General features: G+C 52.9%; 1 protein-coding gene across 8 annotated transcripts in view; it reads right to left on the bottom strand.

Annotated features, from left to right (window-relative positions):
- The window catches only part of NEO1 (neogenin 1), a 311,645-nt gene that overhangs the window by 140,336 nt on the left and 151,039 nt on the right, over nucleotides 1–20,270 (bottom strand). For all 8 annotated transcript variants that reach the window (XM_064157224.1, XM_064157230.1, XM_064157225.1 and 5 more), the window contains one exon: nucleotides 2,750–2,904. In XM_064157224.1, the coding sequence (XP_064013294.1) occupies nucleotides 2,750–2,904 (155 nt within the window). The remainder of the gene's footprint in view (nucleotides 1–2,749; nucleotides 2,905–20,270) is intronic.

Genomic DNA, 20,270 nt, shown 5'->3' with positions numbered 1-20,270 from the left:
TTTGGGCTCAGGAGAGTCAGGGAGCTGCTGCAGAGATCATCCTCAGCAAGCTTCAATGCTGACATGTTCAGCTGTGGGACCACAGCTGGAATACTCTGTCCAGGTTTGGGCTCAAGAGAGTCAGGGAGCTGCTGCAGAGATCATCCTCAGCAAGCTTCAATGCTAACATGTTCAGCTGTGGGACCACAGCTGGAATACTCTGCCCAGGTTTGGGCTCAAGAGAGTCAGGGAGCTGCTGCAGAGATCATCTCAGCAAGCTTCAATGCTAACATGTTCAGCTGTGGAACCACAGCTGGAATATTCTGTCCAGCTTTGGGCTCAAGAGAGTCAGGGAGCTGCTGCAGAGATCATCCTCAGCAAGCTTCAATGATGACATGTTCAGCTGTGGGACCACAGCTGGAATACTCTGCCCAGCTTTGGGCTCAAGAGAGTCAGGGAGCTGCTGCAGAGATCATCCTCAGCAAGCTTCAATGCTGACATGTTCAGCTGTGGGACCACAGCTGGAATATTCTGCCCAGGTTTGGGCTCAAGAGAGTCAGGGAGCTGCTGCAGAGATCATCTCAGCAAGCTTCAATGCTAACATGTTCAGCTGTGGGACCACAGCTGGAATACTCTGCCCAGGTTTAGGCTCAGGAGAGTCAGGGAGCTGCTGCAGAGATCATCCTCAGCAAGCTTCAGTGCTAACATGTTCAGCTGTGGGACCACAGCTGGAATACTCTGTCCAGGTTTAGGCTCAAGAGACTCAGGGAGCTGCTAAACAGATCATCCTCAGCAAGCTTCAATGCTGACATGTTCAGCTGTGGGATCACAGGTGGAATACTCTCCCCAGGTTTGGGCTCAAGAGAGTCAAGGAGCTGCTGCAAAGATCATCCTCAGCAAGCTTCAACAGTAACATGTTCAGCTGTGGGACCACAGCTGGAATACTCTGCCCAGGTTTGGGCTCAAGAGAGTCAGGGAGCTGCTGCAGAGAGTCCAATGGAGGCTACAAGGATGACTGGGGGACCTGAACATCTCTGCCCTCAAGAAAGGCTGAGAGCCCTGGGGCTGTTTAGTCTGGAGAAGGGGAGGCTGAGAGGGGATCTGACCAACATCTATCCATATCTGAGGGGTGGGTGTCCAGGGGTGCCCAGTGGTGCCCAGTCATAGCCCAAGGGACAAGCTGGAACACAGGAGGTTCCATCTCAACACATCTTTACTGTGAGGATGCTGGAGCCCTGGAGCAGCCTGTGCAGAGGTTGTGGAGTCTCTTTCTCTGGAGACTTCCAAACTCCATCTGGATGAGTTGCTGAGTGACCTGCCCTAGCTGACTCTGCTTTGGTAGGGGTGGGGGGACTCAAAGATCTCTGGAGGCCCCTTCCAACCCCAGGCATTCCCCCCAACACACACCTCTCTCACTGAGTTTGTGTCTGTCTCTGAAGGAGGTATGAAAACCCAGACTCATACAGCATAAGCAGCAAGTTATTGAATGGTCTGCAGGGGGAATGACCTCCAAAGCTCACCCAGTCCAACCCCCTCTGCAGTCAGCAGGGACATCCTCCACTACAGCAGGCTGTCCAGAGCCCTTCTGAGCCTCACCTTGAGTGTCTCCAGGCATGGGGCCTCAATCACTACCTTGTCAACCTGTTGCAGTGTTCCAGCAGCCCCACGGTGCAGAACCTGTTCCTAACATCCAGTTTACATCTGCTCTGCTCTAGTCTGTAGCCAATGTCCTCATCCTGTGAGGCCTTTGCAAACAGTTCCTCTCCATCCTTCTCATAGCCTCCTTCAGGTACTGGAAGGCTGCTATGTGGTCTCATGGTGAAGAACTTAGAATCACAGAATCACAGAATCAGCCAGGCTGGAAGAGAGCTCCAAGCTCAGCCAGCCCAACCTAGCACCCAGCCCTGCCCAACCAACCAGACCATGGCACTAAGTGCCCCAGCCAGGCTTGGCTGCAACACCTCCAGCCACAGCCACTCCACCACCTCCCTGGGCAGCCCATTCCAGTGCCAATCACTCTCTCTGCCAGCAGCTTCCTCCTCACAGCCAGCCCAGACCTGCCCTGCCACAGCTTCAGCCTGGGTCCCCTTCTTCTGCTGCTGCTTGCCTGGCAGCAGAGCCCAACCCCAGCTGGCTACAGCCTCCCTGCAGGCAGCTGCAGGCAGCAATGAGCTCTGCCCTGAGCCTCCTCTGCTGCAGGCTGCACCCCCCCAGCTCCCTCAGCCTCTCCTCACAGGGCTGTGCTCCAGGCCCCTCCCCAGCCTTGCTGCCCTTCTCCAAACACCTTCCAGCACCTCAGCAGCTCTCTGCAATGCAGGAGCCCAGAACTGGACACAGCACTGCAGGGGTGGCCTGAGCAGTGCTGAGCACAGGGGCACAAGAACCTCCCTTGTCCTGCTGCCCACACTGCTCCTGAGCCAGCCCAGGATGCCATTGGCTCTGCTGCCCACCTGGGCACTGCTGCCTCCTCTGCAGCTCCTCTCTGCCACCACCCCCAGCTCCCTCTCTGCCTGCCTGCTCTCAGCCACTCTGGCCCCAGCCTGAATTTGTTGTGGCCAAAGCGCAGAACCCTGCAAAGTGTAGAACCTGCTCCTAATCCTCAACCTCTCAACACAACAACTGCAACACAAAGCAACCAATTCCCCTTCCAGGACTCAAACCTCACTTGGGAAGCTGGTCCTATAGGAGAACCCATTTTCTCTGTGTGTGTGCTGGGGGACTGCTGGCAAGCCAAGAGCTGAAAGCCCTCCCAAGTGGAGAACACACTTACCACGATCCTGAAGTAGTCACTGGGGATCACCATGTCTCCATTCTTGACCCATTTGACAGTGGGAGTAGGTTTTCCTGTCACCTCACACTCAAAGATGATGTCCATCGATTCGTGGGCATAGATATTTGCAGGACGCTTCAGGAACTCAGGAGGCACTGCAAAGGCAATGGGAGAAGGACAAAAGATGCTGTCAGCAGCCAGGAAAACTCAGCCTTTGGCTTCCTACTCCAACGTCCAGCACAACAAAACACTTCCCCAGCGACTCCAGCGCCAGTGGTAGCCACAAGGGCTGAGACGTTCTGGTGAGACCTTGCCAGAAGCTTCCCCAAGCTCTGTCTTACTGCAGGGCCACAGGATGTTAGGGGTTGGAAGGTGTTGTGGTAGGTCTGATAGGCACAAAGTAGGCTTGCACATGTCCTGCCTTGCCTAGGCATGTCCTTCTGCTCCAGCAGAGAGGCAAGTGCAGCAAGAGGACACAAAAGGACCTGGAGCAGCTGAGTGTGGCCTGCCCAGGGTGCTGTGGTAAACGAGGCACACACACTTAGCTAGTGCAAGGCCTGTGCTCTTCCCACATCAGGGGAAAGCAAGCCTAGGCTTTGCCTAGCATGGTAAGGTCTGGCTAACTGCCACCCTGAGTGGCTATTCCGTGTCCAAAGGGCAACGCATCTCAGCCCTCGCTGATCAAAGGAGATAGGCAGGTGACCTCCAAGATCATCCACTCCAACCTAGCTCCCAGCCCTGCCCAATCAACCAGACCATGGCACTAAGTGCCCCAGCCAGGCTTGGCTGCAACACCTCCAGCCACAGCCACTCCACCACCTCCCTGGGCAGCCCATTCCAGTGCCAATCACTCTCTGCCAGGAACTTCCTAACAACATCCAGCCTGTACTTCCCCTGGCACAACTTGAGACTCTGTCCCCTTGGTCTATTGCTGGCTGCCTGGCAGCAGAGCCCAACCCCAGCTGGCTACAGCCTCCCTGCAGGCAGCTGCAGGCAGCAATCAGCTCTGCCCTGAGCCTCCTCTGCTGCAGGCTGCACCCCCCCAGCTCCCTCAGCCTCTCCTCACAGGGCTGTGCTCCAGGCCCCTCCCCAGCCTTGCTGCCCTTCTCCAAACACCTTCCAGCACCTCAGCAGCTCTCTGCAATGGAGGAGCCCAGAGCTGGACACAGCACTGCAGGGGTGGCCTGAGCAGTGCTGAGCACAGGGGCACAAGAACCTCCCTGCTCCTGCTGCCCACACTGCTCCTGAGCCAGCCCAGGATGCCATTGGCTCTGCTGCCCACCTGGGCACTGCTGCCTCCTCTGCAGCTCCTCTCTGCCACCACCCCCAGCTCCCTCTCTGCCTGCCTGCTCTCAGCCCCTCTGGCCCCAGCCTCTAGTGCAGCCTCGACTTCCCCCCGGCACAACTTGAGACTGTGTCCCCTGGCATGGGCTGTGACGTAGCCCCAGAGGGGAATTGATAATCAATCAGACTTTGTCAGTCAATGCTTTAATACCTCTGTAATTTCTATTGCCTCCTGCCCTAGAGCAAAAAGAGCTTTCAGCCCACCCTGCTGGGCAAGCAGCATATAGACCCCAAGCAGCCTTAAGCCGCAGGGAAACTCCTCTCTCTGTTTATAGTTTGAACTGTTTGCTGGTTATTAATAAGTTCTGGCTGGATATTAATCCTAGAACATCTTCATAACCATGTAGGATCCTTTTAATATTAAATTAGAGTGGCTGGGGGTGATTAGAGTTCAGAAGATTGAAGTTAATAAAGAGAATATTATCTCGCACCAATTCATTTCTCCCCTCTGCCACAATCAGTGTAGGTGGCAGAATACCCCTCTGAGACAGTAACCCACTCCAACCCCTCAGCTAGAGCTAACTAAAGGGTTTTAAACCCAAGAGATGGGGAAAGGGACAGGTTAAAAAGGGTTTTAAACACAAGAGATGGGGAAAGGGTCAGGTTAAAAAGGGTTTTAAACCCAAGAGATATGGAAAAGGTCAGGTTAAAAAGGGTTCTAAACCCAAGAGATATGGAAAGGGTGATGTTAAAAGGGGTTTAAACCCAAGAGTTGGGGAAAGGGACAGGTTAAAAAGGGTTTTAAACCCAAGAGATATGGAAAGGGTCAGGTTAAAAAGTGTTTTAAACTCAAGAGTTGGGGAAAGGGACAGGTAAAAAGGGTTTTAAACACAAGAGATATGGAAAGGGTCAGGGTAAAAAGGGTTTTAAACCCAAGAGATATGGAAAGGGTCAGGGTAAAAAGGGTTTTAAACACAAGAGATATGGGAAGGGTCAGGAAAAAAGTGTTTCAAACCCAAGAGGTATGGAAAGGTTCAGGCTAAAAAGGGTTTTAAACCCAAGAGATATGGAAAGGGTCAGGTTAAAAAGGGTTTTAAACACAAGAGATGGGGAAAGGGACAGGGTAAAAAGGGTTTTAAACCCAAGAGATATGGAAAGGGACAGATTAAAAAGGGTTTTAAACACAAGAGATGGGGAAAGGTTCAGGATAAAAGTGTTTTAAACCCAAGAGATATGGAAAGGGTCCGGTTAAAAAGGGTTTTAAACCCAAGAGATAGGGAAAGGGACAGGTTAAAAAGTGTTTTAAAGCCAAGAGATGGGGAAAGGGACAGGGTAAAAAGTGTTTTAAACCCAAGAGATGTGGAAAGGGACAGGGTAAAAAGGGTTTTAAAGCCAAGAGATGGGGAAAGGGTCAGGATAAAAGTGTTTTAAACCCAAGAGAGGTGGAAAGGGACAGGTTAAAAAGGGTTTTAAACACAAGAGATGGGGAAAGGGACAGGTTAAAAAGGGTTTTAAACCCAAGAGATATGGAAAGGGTCAGGTTAAAAAGGGTTTTAAACCCAAGAGATGTGGGAAAGGGACAGGTTAAAAAGTGCTAAGTTAGACTGGATGAGCTTGGAGGTCTCTTCCACCCTGGATGATTCTATGATTCTGTGAATAGAGTAGAGGAGAGCAGAGTAGAGGAGAGTAGAGAAGAGGAGAGTAGAATAGAATAGAATCAACCAGGTTGGAAGAGAGCTCCAAGCTCATCCAGCCCACCCTAGCAACCAGCCCTGGCCAATCAACCAGACCATGGCACTAATATATGATCAAAGCAAGCTGGAAGAGAGCTCCAAGCTCATCCAGCCCAACCTAGCACCCAGCCCTGGCCAATCAACCAGACCATGGCACTAATATATGATCAAAGCAAGCTGGAAGAGAGCTCCAAGCTCATCCAGCCCAACCTAGCACCCAGCCCTGGCCAATCATAGACTCAAGCAGGTTGGAAGAGAGCCCCAAGCTCACCCAGCCCAACCTAGCACCCAGCCCTGGCCAATCATAGACTCAAGCAGGTTGGCAGAGAGCTCCAAGCTCAGCCAGCCCAACTTAGCACCCAGCCCTGCCCAACCAACCAGACCATGGCACTAAGTGCCCCAGCCAGGCTTGGCTGCAACACCTCCAGCCACAGCCACTCCACCACCTCCCTGGGCACAGAGCTGGGATGGAAGAGTCCTGGGGTGCCACTGGCTTGTGTAATGTCCCTTCCCCAGATGCCTGCTGCTGCTGCCAGCCTGTGACAGATGATTGCTCTCTCATCATTAGCCATTTTTAACTAATGACTGGTTCTGTTCCTGTCTCCTCAATCAATAGTTGATGTCCTCAGCTCCCATCAATCTCTGTCTCCACACACACACAAGTATTGATTGTCAACAGGCCAATGCCATCCACAAGATGAACACAGAAACTGGGAAGATGGAAAGTTAGTTTGGCCATGGATGTGGAATTGCTTCCCTTTTCCATAACATTCACAGATTCCCAGACTGCACTGGCTTGGAAGGGAGCCTCAGAGCTCAGCCTGGCCAACCTCCCTGCACTCATCATCTCCAACTAGAGCAGGCTGCCCACATCAATGTCTCCAGGTGGCCTTGACCACATCTCTGGGCAACCTGTTGCAGTTATTTTACCACTCTCATTGTGGAGAACTTCCTCCTGCTGTCCAACCTAAATCTTCCTTGCTCCAGTTTCAAACCTTTGCCCCTCACATCCTATCACTAAGTCTCTCCCCAGCTCTCCTGTAGCCTCCTTCAGGTACTGGAAGGCTGCTCTAAGGTCACCCAAGAGCCTTCTCTTCCCCAACTCTCTCAGCCTGTCCCCACAGAGGAGGTGCTCCAGCTCTCTGATCACCTTAGTGGCCTCCTCTGGACCCACTCCAGCAGGTCTGTGTGTCTCCTGTGTTGCCCTCTGAGCTGGACACAGTGCTCCAGGTGAGGTCTCACCAGAGCAGAGGAGATTCTGGCTACACTGGTTTTAATGCAGCCCAGGAGGCCCAGGAAAACATCCAAGCAGGTTTGGAAAGTCTCCAGGGAAGGAGACTCCACAACCTCCCTGAGCAGCCTGCTCCAGGCCTCCAGCACCCTCACTCCAAGCAAGTTTCTCCTCCTGTTGAGGTGGAAGCTCCTGGGTTCCACCTTGTACCTGAAGCTCCTGGGTTCCAGCTTGTACCTGAAGCTCCTGGGTTCCAGCTTGTACCTGAAGCTCCTGAGTTCTAGCTTGTACCTGAAGCTCCTGGGTTCCAGCTTGTACCTGAAGCTCCTGGGTTCTAGCTTGTACCTGAAGCTCCTGGGTTCTAGCTTGTACCTGAAGCTCCTGGGTTCCAGCTTGTACCTGAAGCTCCTGAGTTCCAGCTTGTACCTGAAGCTCCTGAGTTCCAGCTTGTACCTGAAGCTCCTGGGTTCCAGCTTGTACCTGAAGCTCCTGGGTTCCACCTTGTACCTGAAGCTCCTGGGTTCCACCTTGTACCTGAAGCTCCTGGGTTCTAGCTTGTACCTGAAGCTCCTGAGTTCAAGCTTGTACCTGAAGCTCCTGGGTTCCACCTTGTACCTGAAGCTCCTGAGTTCCACCTTGTACCTGAAGCTCCTGGGTTCTACCTTGTACCTGAAGCTTCTGGGTTCCAGCTTGTACCTGAAGCTCCTGGGTTGCACCTTGTAACTGAAGCTCCTGAGTTCCAGCTTGTACTTGAAGCTCCTGGGTTCCAGCTTGTACCTGAAGCTCCTGAGTTCCACCTTGTACCTGAAGCTCCTGGGTTCCAGCTTGTACCTGAAGCTCCTGAGTTCCAGCTTGTACCTGAAGCTCCTGAGTTCCACCTTGTACCTGAAGCTCCTGGGTTCCACCTTGTACCTGAAGCTCCTGGGTTCCACCTTGTACCTGAAGCTCCTGGGTTCCACCTTGTACCTGAAGCTCCTGGGTTCTAGCTTGTACCTCAAGCTCCTGGGTTCCACCTTGTACCTGAAGCTCCTGGGTTCCACCTTGTACCTGAAGCTCCTGGGTTCCACCTTGTACCTGAAGCTCCTGGGTTCCACCTTGTACCTGAAGCTCCTGGGTTCTAGCTTGTACCTGAAGCTCCTGGGTTCTAGCTTGTACCTGAAGCTCCTGGGTTCCACCTTGTACCTGAAGCTCCTGGGTTCCACCTTGTACCTGAAGCTCCTGGGTTCCACCTTGTACCTGAAGCTCCTGGGTTCTAGCTTGTACCTGAAGCTCCTGGGTTCTAGCTTGTACCTGAAGCTCCTGGGTTCCACCTTGTACCTGAAGCTCCTGGGTTCCACCTTGTACCTGAAGCTCCTGGGTTCCAGCTTGTACCTGAAGCTCCTGGGTTCTAGCTTGTACCTGAAGCTCCTGGGTTCCACCTTGTACCTGAAGCTCCTGGGTTCTAGCTTGTACCTGAAGCTCCTGAGTTCCACCTTGTACCTGAAGCTCCTGGGTTCTAGCTTGTACCTGAAGCTCCTGGGTTCCACCTTGTACCTGAAGCTCCTGGGTTCTAGCTTGTACCTGAAGCTCCTGGGTTCCACCTTGTACCTGAAGCTCCTGGGTTCTAGCTTGTACCTGAAGCTCCTGGGTTCCAGCTTGTACCTGAAGGTCCTGGGTTCCACCTTGTACCTGAAGCTCCTGGGTTCCACCTTGTACCTGAAGCTCCTGGGTTCCACCTTGTACCTGAAGCTCCTGGGTTCCAGCTTGTACCTGAAGCTCCTGGGTTCTAGCTTGTACCTGAAGCTCCTGGGTTCCACCTTGTACCTGAAGCTCCTGAGTTCCACCTTGTACCTGAAGCTCCTGGGTTCTAGCTTGTACCTGAAGCTCCTGGGTTCCACCTTGTACCTGAAGCTCCTGAGTTCCAGCTTGTACCTGAAGCTCCTGAGTTCCACCTTGTACCTGAAGCTCCTGAGTTCCAGCTTGTACCTGAAGCTCCTGAGTTCCAGCTTGTACCTGAAGCTCCTGGGTTCTAGCTTGTACCTGAAGCTCCTGGGTTCTAGCTTGTACCTGAAGCTCCTGAGTTCCACCTTGTACCTGAAGCTCCTGGGTTCCAGCTTGTACCTGAAGCTCCTGGGTTCTAGCTTGTACCTGAAGCTCCTGAGTTCCAGCTTGTACCTGAAGCTCCTGGGTTCCACCTTGTACCTGAAGCTCCTGGGTTCCACCTTGTACCTGAAGCTCCTGAGTTCCACCTTGTACCTGAAGCTCCTGGGTTCCACCTTGTACCTGAAGCTCCTCGGTTCTAGCTTGTACCTGAAGCTCCTGGGTTCCACCTTGTACCTGAAGCTCCTGGGTTCCACCTTGTACCTGAAGCTCCTGGGTTCCACCTTGTACCTGAAGCTCCTGGGTTCTAGCTTGTACCTGAAGCTCCTGGGTTCCAGCTTGTACCTGAAGCTCCTGGGTTCCAGCTTGTACCTGAAGCCCCTGGGTTCCAACTGGTACCTGAAGCTCCTGGGTTCTAGCTTGTACCTGAAGCTCCTGGGTTCCAGCTTGTACCTGAAGCTCCTGGGTTCCACCTTGTACCTGAAGCCCCTGGGTTCCAACTGGTACCTGAAGCTCCTGGGTTCTAGCTTGTACCTGAAGCTCCTGGGTTCCACCTTGTACCTGAAGCTCCTGGGTTCTAGCTTGTACCTGAAGCTCCTGGGTTCCAGCTTGTACCTGAAGCTCCTGGGTTCCACCTTGTACCTGAAGCTCCTGGGTTCCACCTTGTACCTGAAGCTCCTGGGTTCCACCTTGTACCTGAAGCTCCCGAGTTCCACCTTGTACCTGAAGCTCCTGGGTTCTAGCTTGTACCTGAAGCTCCTGGGTTCCACCTTGTACCTGAAGCTCCTGAGTTCCACCTTGTACCTGAAGCTCCTGGGTTCCACCTTGTACCTGAAGCTCCTGAGTTCCAGCTTGTACCTGAAGCTCCTGAGTTCCACCTTGTACCTGAAGCTCCTGAGTTCCAGGTTGTACCTGAAGCTCCTGAGTTCCAGCTTGTACCTGAAGCTCCTGGGTTCTAGCTTGTACCTGAAGCTCCTGGGTTCTAGCTTGTACCTGAAGCTCCTGAGTTCCACCTTGTACCTGAAGCTCCTGGGTTCCAGCTTGTACCTGAAGCTCCTGGGTTCTAGCTTGTACCTGAAGCTCCTGAGTTCCAGCTTGTACCTGAAGCTCCTGGGTTCCACCTTGTACCTGAAGCTCCTGGGTTCCACCTTGTACCTGAAGCTCCTGGGTTCTAGCTTGTACCTGAAGCTCCTGGGTTCCACCTTGTACCTGAAGCTCCTGGGTTCCACCTTGTACCTGAAGCTCCTGGGTTCCACCTTGTACCTGAAGCTCCTGAGTTCCACCTTGTACCTGAAGCTCCTGGGTTCCACCTTGTACCTGAAGCTCCTCGGTTCTAGCTTGTACCTGAAGCTCCTGGGTTCCAGCTTGTACCTGAAGCTCCTGGGTTCCACCTTGTACCTGAAGCTCCTGGGTTCTAGCTTGTACCTGAAGCTCCTGGGTTCCAGCTTGTACCTGAAGCTCCTGGGTTCCACCTTGTACCTGAAGCTCCTGGGTTCTAGCTTGTACCTGAAGCTCCTGGGTTCTAGCTTGTACCTGAAGCTCCTGGGTTCTAGCTTGTACCTGAAGCTCCTGGGTTCCAACTGGTACCTGAAGCTCCTGGGTTCTAGCTTGTACCTGAAGCTCCTGGGTTCTAGCTTGTACCTGAAGCTCCTGGGTTCCAGCTTGTACCTGAAGCTCCTGAGTTCCACCTTGTACCTGAAGCTCCTGGGTTCCACCTTGTACCTGAAGCTCCTGGGTTCCACCTTGTACCTGAAGCTCCTGGGTTCCAGCTTGTACCTGAAGCTCCTGGGTTCCACCTTGTACCTGAAGCTCCTGGGTTCCAACTGGTACCTGAAGCTCCTGGGTTCTAGCTTGTACCTGAAGCTCCTGGGTTCCAACTGGTACCTGAAGCTCCTGAGTTCCAGCTTGTACCTGAAGCTCCTGGGTTCTAGCTTGTACCTGAAGCTCCTGGGTTCCACCTTGTACCTGAAGCTCCTGAGTTCCACCTTGTACCTGAAGCTCCTGGGTTCCAGCTTGTACCTGAAGCTCCTGAGTTCCAGCTTGTACCTGAAGCTCCTGGGTTCTAGCTTGTACCTGAAGCTCCTGAGTTCCACCTTGTACCTGAAGCTCCTGGGTTCTAGCTTGTACCTGAAGCTCCTGGGTTCCACCTTGTACCTGAAGCTCCTGAGTTCCAGCTTGTACCTGAAGCTCCTGAGTTCCACCTTGTACCTGAAGCTCCTGAGTTCCAGCTTGTACCTGAAGCTCCTGAGTTCCAGCTTGTACCTGAAGCTCCTGGGTTCCACCTTGTACCTGAAGCTCCTGAGTTCCACCTTGTACCTGAAGCTCCTGGGTTCCACCTTCCACCTGAAGCTCCTGGGTTCTAGCTTGTACCTGAAGCTCCTGGGTTCCACCTTGTACCTGAAGCTCCTGGGTTCTAGCTTGTACCCGAAGCTCCTGGGTTCCACCTTGTACCTGAAGCTCCTGGGTTCCACCTTGTACCTGAAGCTCCTGGGTTCTAGCTTGTACCTGAAGCTCCTGGGTTCCACCTTGTACCTGAAGCTCCTGGGTTCTAGCTTGTACCTGAAGCTCCTGGGTTCTAGCTTGTACCTGAAGCTCCTGGGTTCTAGCTTGTACCTGAAGCTCCTGGGTTCCAGCTTGTACCTGATGCTCCTGGGTTCCAGCTGGTACCTGAAGCTCCTGGGTTCCACCTTGTACCTGAAGCTCCTGGGTTCCAGCTTGTACCTGAAGCTCCTGGGTTCCAGCTTGTACCTGAAGCTCCTGAGTTCCAGCTGGTACCTGAAGCTCCTGGGTTCCAGCTGGTACCTGAAGCTCCTGGGTTCCAGCTTGTACCTGAAGCTCCTGGGTTCCACCTTGTACCTGAAGCTCCTGGGTTCCAGCTTGTACCTGAAGCTCCTGGGTTCCAGCTTGTACCTCTTGTCTCTTGTGTGGGCACCACCACACAGAGCCTGGCACCTTCCTCCTGACCCCCACCCCTCAGATATTGATAGGCATTAAGGTCCCTTCTCAGCCTTCTTTCCTTCAGACTAAGCAGCCCCAAGTCCTCAGCCTTCCCTCCTCAACACAGATGTTCCAGTCCCTCCAACACCCTCACACCTCTCTATTGGACTTCTTAGTTGTCCTTTGGACTCTCTCCAGCTGTTCCCTGTCCCTCTTGAACTGGGAAGCCCAGATCTGGACATAACATTCCAGACCAGGGCTCAGAGGACGGGGAGGAGAACCTCCCTTGAGGTGCATGATGGGAGAATCCTGTAACCAACTCTTTGACACCAGACATCTCTGGCAGCATTCCATACTTTTTCTTCAGTATGCTGCCAGCAGTTTAGACATCCCATAACATCCACCCACTAGGCAAGAGACTTCCAGGCCAGCTAGCAGAAGACAGACAGCTCAGGCAAAACTGAACCACAGAGAGCAGACCAGTTTGGAAATGGTCATCCCCTGGGGGGCATTAGGAGGAGTGTGGCCAGCAGAGCCAGGGAGGTTCTCCTCCCCCTCTACTGTGCCCTGCTGAGACCTCACCTGGAATCCTGCATCCAGTTCTGGGCTCCCCAGCTCAGGAGGGACAGGGATCTGCTGGAGTGCAAGGGAGGGCTGTGGAGGTGATTGAGGAGCTGTAGAACTGCCTGGGGAGAACAGGCTGAGGGCCCTGGGGCTGTTTGGGCTGGTGAAGAGAAGACTTAGAGGGGATCTATGTCTACAAGTGTCTGAGGGCTGGGGGTCAAGAGGGAGGGGACAAACTCTGCTCAGTTTTGCCCTGGGATAGGACAAGCAGCAATGGATGGAAGCTGCAGCACAGGAGGTTCCAGCTCAGCACAAGGGGGAACTTCTTGCCTGGAAGGGTCCCAGAGCCCTGGCACAGGCTGCCCAGAGAGGTTGTGGAGTCTCCTTGTGTGGAGCCTTTCCAGCCCTGTCTGGATGTGTTCCTGTGTGATCTGTGTTAGATAGGATTGTCCTGCACTGGCAGGGGGTTTGGACTGGATGAGCTCCTTGGGTCCCTTCCAACCCCTGATATCTGTGAGCCTGTGACCGAAACACAGAGTCAGGCAGGGCTGGAAGGGAGCACAAGGAGCAGGCAGTGCCAACCCCTGCCATGCCCAGGGACACCCTACCCTAGAGCAGCCTGACCACAGCCTCAGCCAGCCTGGCCTCAAACACCTCCAGCCATGGGGCCTCAACCCCCTCCCTGGGCAACCCATTCCAGCCTCTCACCACTCTCCTGCTCAACAACTTCCTCCTCCCCTCCAGCCTCACTCTCCTCACCTCCACCTTTGCTCCATTCCCCCCACTCCTGACACTCCCTCACAGCCTCCAAAGTCCCTCCCCAGCTTTTTTGGAGCCCCCTTCAGACCCTGCAAGGCCACAAGAAGGTCCCCTGGGAGCCTCCTCTGCTCCAGCCTGCACAGCCCCAACTCTTTCAGGCTGTGCTCACAGCAGAGCTGCTGCAGCCTCTCAGCATCCTCCTGGCCCTGCTCTGGACACTCTCCAGCATCTCCACAGCCCTCTTGGCCCAGGGGCTCCAGAGCTGGATGAAGACATGGTCAAGACATGAGGGTGACAAGGAGGGAGAAGCACCAGAAGGGCATGGATGGATCACCACACCCCAAGCTAGTGCAGAGCCAAGGTCCAGGATTGCTGCTGACTCCTTCCCTGGAGTGAAGGCATTTGGGATGTACTGGAGTATCTTTAGCAGCCAACACCTCCCTACCTTGGGGCATCCTGTGCTGCCTCAGGAGATGCAGCTCTGCTTGGGCACAGAAGGTGAAAGCTGCATTTGGTACCTTTTTACCTGCTCCCAACTTCTCTTTGATTTGGGAAAGGAAGAATTTGAAACAGATTCTTCTTCTTTTGCTCAGAGTGACTTTGCTGCTGTGGCTTACTGAGCAAATGCCAAGCTGCTTACAAAGGGGTAACAAAGCAGCAAGTGCTCATTTCATTATCAATTCATTTCCTGCTAATTCACTTCTTAAAATGCTTTCAAAAAGACACTTTTGTGTTTGAGCTCTGGCAGTGGTTAAGCACTGGCACAGGTTAGCACAATGCAGGTACAGATGTTTGTGGGGAGGGAGTGGAACTGATAAGGAAAGTGCAAGTGAGCCAATTAGCATCCAGAATCAGGCTGGCAATGGCAGAGGATGTGCTCTGCCACCAGACAGACAGTTCAGTGTCAAAGAAGACTCTGTCCACTCTTCTATCCTCCTTAACAGCAGCAGGCAAAGAGAATCTCACTATCAGCAGGCTGGAAGAGAGCTCCAAGCTCAGCCAGCCCAACCTAGCACCCAGCCCTGCCCAACCAACCAGACCATGGCACTAAGTGCCCCAGCCAGGCTTGGCTGCAACACCTCCAGCCACAGCCACTCCACCACCTCCCTGGGCAGCCCATTCCAGTGCCAATCACTCTCTCTGCCAGCAACTTCCTCCTCACAGCCAGCCCAGACCTGCCCTGCCACAGCTTCAGCCTGGGTCCCCTTCTGCTGCTGCTGCCTGCCTGGCAGCAGAGCCCAACCCCAGCTGGCTACAGCCTCCCTGCAGGCAGCTGCAGGCAGCAATCAGCTCTGCCCTGAGCCTCCTCTGCTGCAGGCTGCACCCCCCAGCTCCCTCAGCCTCTCCTCACAGGGCTGTGCTCCAGGCCCCTCCCCAGCCTTGCTGCCCTTCTCCAAACACCTTCCAGCACCTCAGCAGCTCTCTGCAATGCAGGAGCCCAGAGCTGGACACAGCACTGCAGGGGTGGCCTGAGCAGTGCTGAGCACAGGGGCACAAGAACCTCCCTTGTCCTGCTGCCCACACTGCTCCTGAGCCAGCCCAGGATGCCATTGGCTCTCCTGGAATCAGAAGGATTAGTTGGGTTACACAGATCCAAGCAGAAGCCCAGGTAGAAAACACAGAGTGATTGGCACTGGAATGGGCTGCCCAGGGAGGTGGTGGAGTGGCTGTGGCTGGAGGTGTTGCAGCCAAGCCTGGCTGGGGCACTTAGTGCCATGGTCTGGTTGGTTGGGCAGGGCTGGGTGCTAGGTTGGGCTGGCTGAGCTTGGAGCTCTCTTCCAGCCTGCTTGAGTCTATGACTGGCCAGGGCTGGGTGCTAGGTTGGGCTGGGTGAGCTTGGAGCTCTCTGCCAACCTGCCTGAGTCTATGACTGGCCAGGGCTGGGTGCTAGGTTGGGCTGGGTGAGCTTGGAGCTCTCTTCCAACCTGCTTGACTCTAGGATCCTATGCTTGGAATCCACATTGCCTGTCCCAGGCCAACAAAAAGTCTCTCCAACCTCTCAGCAGTGCTGTCAGCTCCTTAAACCAGACTTCCTATGCAGCTGGAGCATTTGCACAGCAAACAAAAGCTGCCACAAAGGAAGACTCCCAGAATGGAAACCTGTCAAGTGGATATATTTATACAGACCTATATCAAAAGAAATCAGTGTGGCAAGGCCCTGAAAGGTTAGCAAAATGGAAACTGCTACTCCAGGCACAGCATTTGTTTCTGCTGTGCAGCTGCTGAAGCATCTACTACCTGGGAGATGGGAGTTGGGAGAAGGGCAGGAGATGACCAGGTTGCAGTGGCATTCATCTGCAAACAACTGTTTCACATTTAGAGTGAAAAGCTTTCCTAAGGAGACTGTAACAGCATCAGCTCTCCACAGCCCAGGCCCTAAGTGAGGGCTTCAGAAGAAGGGACTAAAAAGGTAACAGAATCCAGTGATGCTGCAGCTACCAAGGTAGGGGTGAACTGGGGCTGCTCAGCCCAGGGGAGAAAAGGCTCACAGGAGATCTCAGAGCAGCCTTCTGGTACCTGAAGGGAGCTACAGGAGAGGGGTTAAGGTTTGGGCTGCAAGAGATGGGTTAAGGTTTGGGCTGCAAGAGAGGTGTTCAGGTTTGGGTTACAAGAGAGGTGTTCAGGTTTGGGCTACAAGAGAGGTGTTCAGTTTGGGTTACAAGAGAGGTGTTCAGTTTGGGCTACAAGAGAGGTGTTCAGTTTGGGCTACAAGAGAGGTGTTCAGTTTGGGCTACAAGAGAGGTGTTCAGTTTGGGCTACAAGAGAGGTGTTCAGTTTGGGTTACAAGAGAGGTGTTCAGTTTGGGCTACAAGAGAGGTGTTCAGTTTGGGTTACAAGAGAGGTGTTCAAGTTAGGGCTACAAGAGAGGTGTTCCAGTTTGGGTTACAAGAGAGGTGTTCAGGTTTGGGCTACAAGAGAGGTGTTCAGTTTGGGTTACAAGAGAGGTGTTCAGGTTTGGGCTACAAGAGAGGTGTTCAGTTTGGGTTACAAGAGAGGTGTTCAGGTTTGGGCTACAAGAGAGGTGTTCAGGTTTGGGCTACAAGAGAGGTGTTCAGTTTGGGTTACAAGAGAGGTGTTCAGGTTTGGGCTACAAGAGAGGTGTTCAGGTTTGGGCTACAAGAGAGGTGTTCAGGTTTGGGGTACAAAAGAGATGTTCAGTTTGGGCTACAAGAGAGGTGTTCAGTTTGGGCTACAAGAGAGGTGTTCAGGTTTGGGCTACAAAAGAGATGTTCAGGTTTGGGCTGCAAGAGAGGTGCTGAGGTTTGGGCTACAAGAGAGGTGTTCAGTTTGGGCTACAAGAGAGATGTTCAGGTTTGGGCTACAAAAGAGATGTTCAGGTTTGGGCTACAAGAGAGGTGTTCAGGTTTGGGCTACAAGAGAGATGCTCAGGTTTGGGCTATCCACTTGAAGAGGGACAGGGATCTGCTGGAGAGGGTGCAGCAGAGGGCTGTGAGGATGATGAGGGGACTGAAAGGCACTGCCTGGTGAGGAGAGGCTGAGGGACATGGTGCTTTTTAGTCTGGAAAACAGAAGACTTAGAGAGGATTTAATCAATGGTTATAACTATCTGAGGGCTGAGGGGACAGGCTCTGCTCACTGCTCCCTGGCACAGGACAAGCAGCAATGGATGGAAGCTGGGGCACTCAGTGCCATGGTCTGGTTGCTTGGCCAGGGCTGGGTGCCAGGTTGGGCTGGCTGAGCTTGGAGCTCTCTTCCAACCTGCTTGGTTCAATGACTGTGATCAGTTCTAGGCTCCACAGCACACTTGGGAGCTGAGGGTTGCACACTGACATTGACTGAGCAGTGCTGGCTGAGTGCCATCTGCTCCTGACAAGTGCTTACTGTTCACTCCAGGCACTGCTTTGTAAGACATGTGCCCAGCTCTACAACTCCAGGTAGCCCTCCCCAATCCCCCCACCCAAGACCCTCACATTTTAACAACCAAAATGGCATTAAAACCAAACAAACTGAGGACATGGATCTGAAGAACTGATTTTTCCCTGCCTCAAGCCATCTTCTCACCCCTTTTTCTCTTCACCTTCAATCATCTGCTGACCCTCTGCTTTCCCTAGCAGGTTTCCTGTCTGGCAGGCTTGAAGAGGGGGAGGGGAAACCCATCAGGAGATTTAAATGTCATTAGCAAATGCTCAGCAACTTTGTGTTGTTTTATCTGCATTTAAATATGAGTGGAATCATTTTCTTTAGCCTGCTGTTGGGAGATTCCTGAGGGAGGGTTGCAGGGGGAGGGTGGTTTTAATCCCAACAGAACAGGCATCATCCAGAGTGAACATCACAGTCCCAGCACTTAGAGACTGATAGAATCAGGCAGGGTTGGAAGGGAGCACAAGGAGCAGCCAGTTCCAGCCCCCATGCCATGCCCAGGGACACCTCATACTAGATCATAGACTCAGGCAGGGCTGGAAGGGAGCACAAGGAGCAGGCAGTGCCAAGCCCCCTGCCATGCCCAGGGACACCCTACCCTAGAGCAGCCTGACCACAGCCTCAGCCAGCCTGGCCTCAAACACCTCCAGCCATGGGGCCTCAACCCCCTCCCTGGGCAACCCATTCCAGGCATTTAACCACTTTGGGCTGTGCCTTTGCATTTTGTCTTAGTAAGCTGCCTTGAGGTTGAGTGGATGTCCCTTTAGTTAAGTCTAAAGCTGATGGTGATGATCAGTGTCACCACCATGGATTTTGTGGGTCTAAAAGAGCTGATGGTGATGAGCAGTGTCACCACCATGGATTTTGTGGGTCTAAAAGAGCTGATGGTGATGATCAGTGTCACCACCATGGACAGTACAGGTCTGATAGAGCTGATGGTGATGATCAGTGTCACCACCATGGACTGTACAGGTCTAACAGAGCTGATGGTGATGATCAGTGTCACCACCATGGACTGTACAGGTCTAACAGAGCTGATGGTGATGATCAGTGTCACCACCATGGACTGTACAGGTCTAACAGAGCTGATGGTGATGATCAGTGTCACCACCATGGACTGCACAGGTCTAACAGTGCTGATGGTGATGATCAGTGTCACCAACATGGATTGTACAGGACTAAAAGAGCTGATGGTGATGATCAGTGTCACCACCATGGACTGTACAGGTCTAACAGAGCTGATGGTGATGATCAGTGTCACCACCATGGACTGTACAGGTCTAACAGAGCTGATGGTGATGATCAGTGTCACCACCATGGACTGTACAGGTCTAACAGAGCTGATGGTGATGATCAGTGTCACCACCATGGACTGTACAGGTCTAACAGAGCTGATGGTGATGATCAGTGTCACCACCATGGACTGTACAGGTCTAACAGAGCTGATGGTGATGATCAGTGTCACCACCATGGACTGTACAGGTCTAAAAGAGCTGATGGTGATGATCAGTGTCACCACCATGGACTGCACAGGTCTAACAGTGCTGATGGTGATGATCAGTGTCACCAACATGGATTGTACAGGACTAAAAGAGCTGATGGTGATGATCAGTGTCACCACCATGGACTGTACAGGTCTAACAGAGCTGATGGTGATGATCAGTGTCACCACCATGGACTGTACAGCTCTATCAGAGCTGATGGTGATGATCAGTGTCACCACCATGGACAGTACAGGTCTGATAGAGCTGATGGTGATGATCAGTGTCACCACCATGGACTGTACAGCTCTATCAGAGCTGATGGTGATGATCAGTGTCACCACCATGGACTGTACAGGTCTAAAAGAGCTGATGGTGATGATCAGTGTCACCACCATGGACTGTACAGGTCTGATAGAGCTGATGGTGATGAGCAGTGTCACCACCATGGACTGTACAGGTCTGATAGAGCTGATGGTGATGATCAGTGTCACCACCATAGACTGTACAGGTCTAAAAGAGCTGATGGTGATGATCAGTGTCACCACCATGGACTGTACAGGTCTAAAAGAGCTGATGGTGATGATCAGTGTCACCACCATGGACTGTACAGGTCTGATAGAGCTGATGGTGATGAGCAGTGTCACCACCATGGATTGCACAGGTTTGATAGAGCTGATGGTGATGAGCAGTGTCACCACCATAGACTGTACAGGTCTAAGAGCTGATGGTGATGATCAGTGTCACCACCATGGATGGTACAGGCCTAAAAGAGCTGATGGTGATGATCAGTGTCACCACCATGGATTGCACAGGTCTGATAGAGCTGATGGTGATGATCAGTGTCACCACCATGGACTGTACAGGTCTATCAGAGCTGATGGTGATGATCAGTGTCACCACCATGGACTGTACAGGTCTGATAGAGCTGATGGTGATGATCAGTGTCACCACCATGGACTGCACAGGTCTAACAGAGCTGATGGTGATGATCAGTGTCACCACCATGGACTGTACAGCTCTATCAGAGCTGATGGTGATGATCAGTGTCACCACCATGGACTGTACAGGTCTGATAGAGCTGATGGTGATGACCAGTGTCACCAACATGGACTGTACAGGTCTAAAAGAGCTGATGGTGATGATCAGTGTCACCACCATGGACTGTACAGGTCTGATAGAGCTGATGGTGATGAGCAGTGTCACCACCATGGATTGCACAGGTTTGATAGAGCTGATGGTGATGAGCAGTGTCACCACCATAGACTGTACAGGTCTAAGAGCTGATGGTGATGATCAGTGTCACCACCATGGATGGTACAGGCCTAAAAGAGCTGATGGTGATGATCAGTGTCACCACCATGGATTGCACAGGTCTGATAGAGCTGATGGTGATGATCAGTGTCACCACCATGGACTGTACAGGTCTATCAGAGCTGATGGTGATGATCAGTGTCACCACCATGGACTGTACAGGTCTGATAGAGCTGATGGTGATGATCAGTGTCACCACCATGGACTGTACAGGTCTAACAGAGCTGATGGTGATGATCAGTGTCACCACCATGGAC

The sequence above is a fragment of the Pogoniulus pusillus genome, chromosome 17 (assembly GCF_015220805.1).
Source record: "Pogoniulus pusillus isolate bPogPus1 chromosome 17, bPogPus1.pri, whole genome shotgun sequence".
NCBI classification, from domain to species: Eukaryota; Metazoa; Chordata; class Aves; order Piciformes; family Lybiidae; genus Pogoniulus; species Pogoniulus pusillus.
The sequence above is the reverse complement of the archived record's forward strand: the minus strand, read 5'-3'. Positions and strand labels throughout refer to the sequence as shown.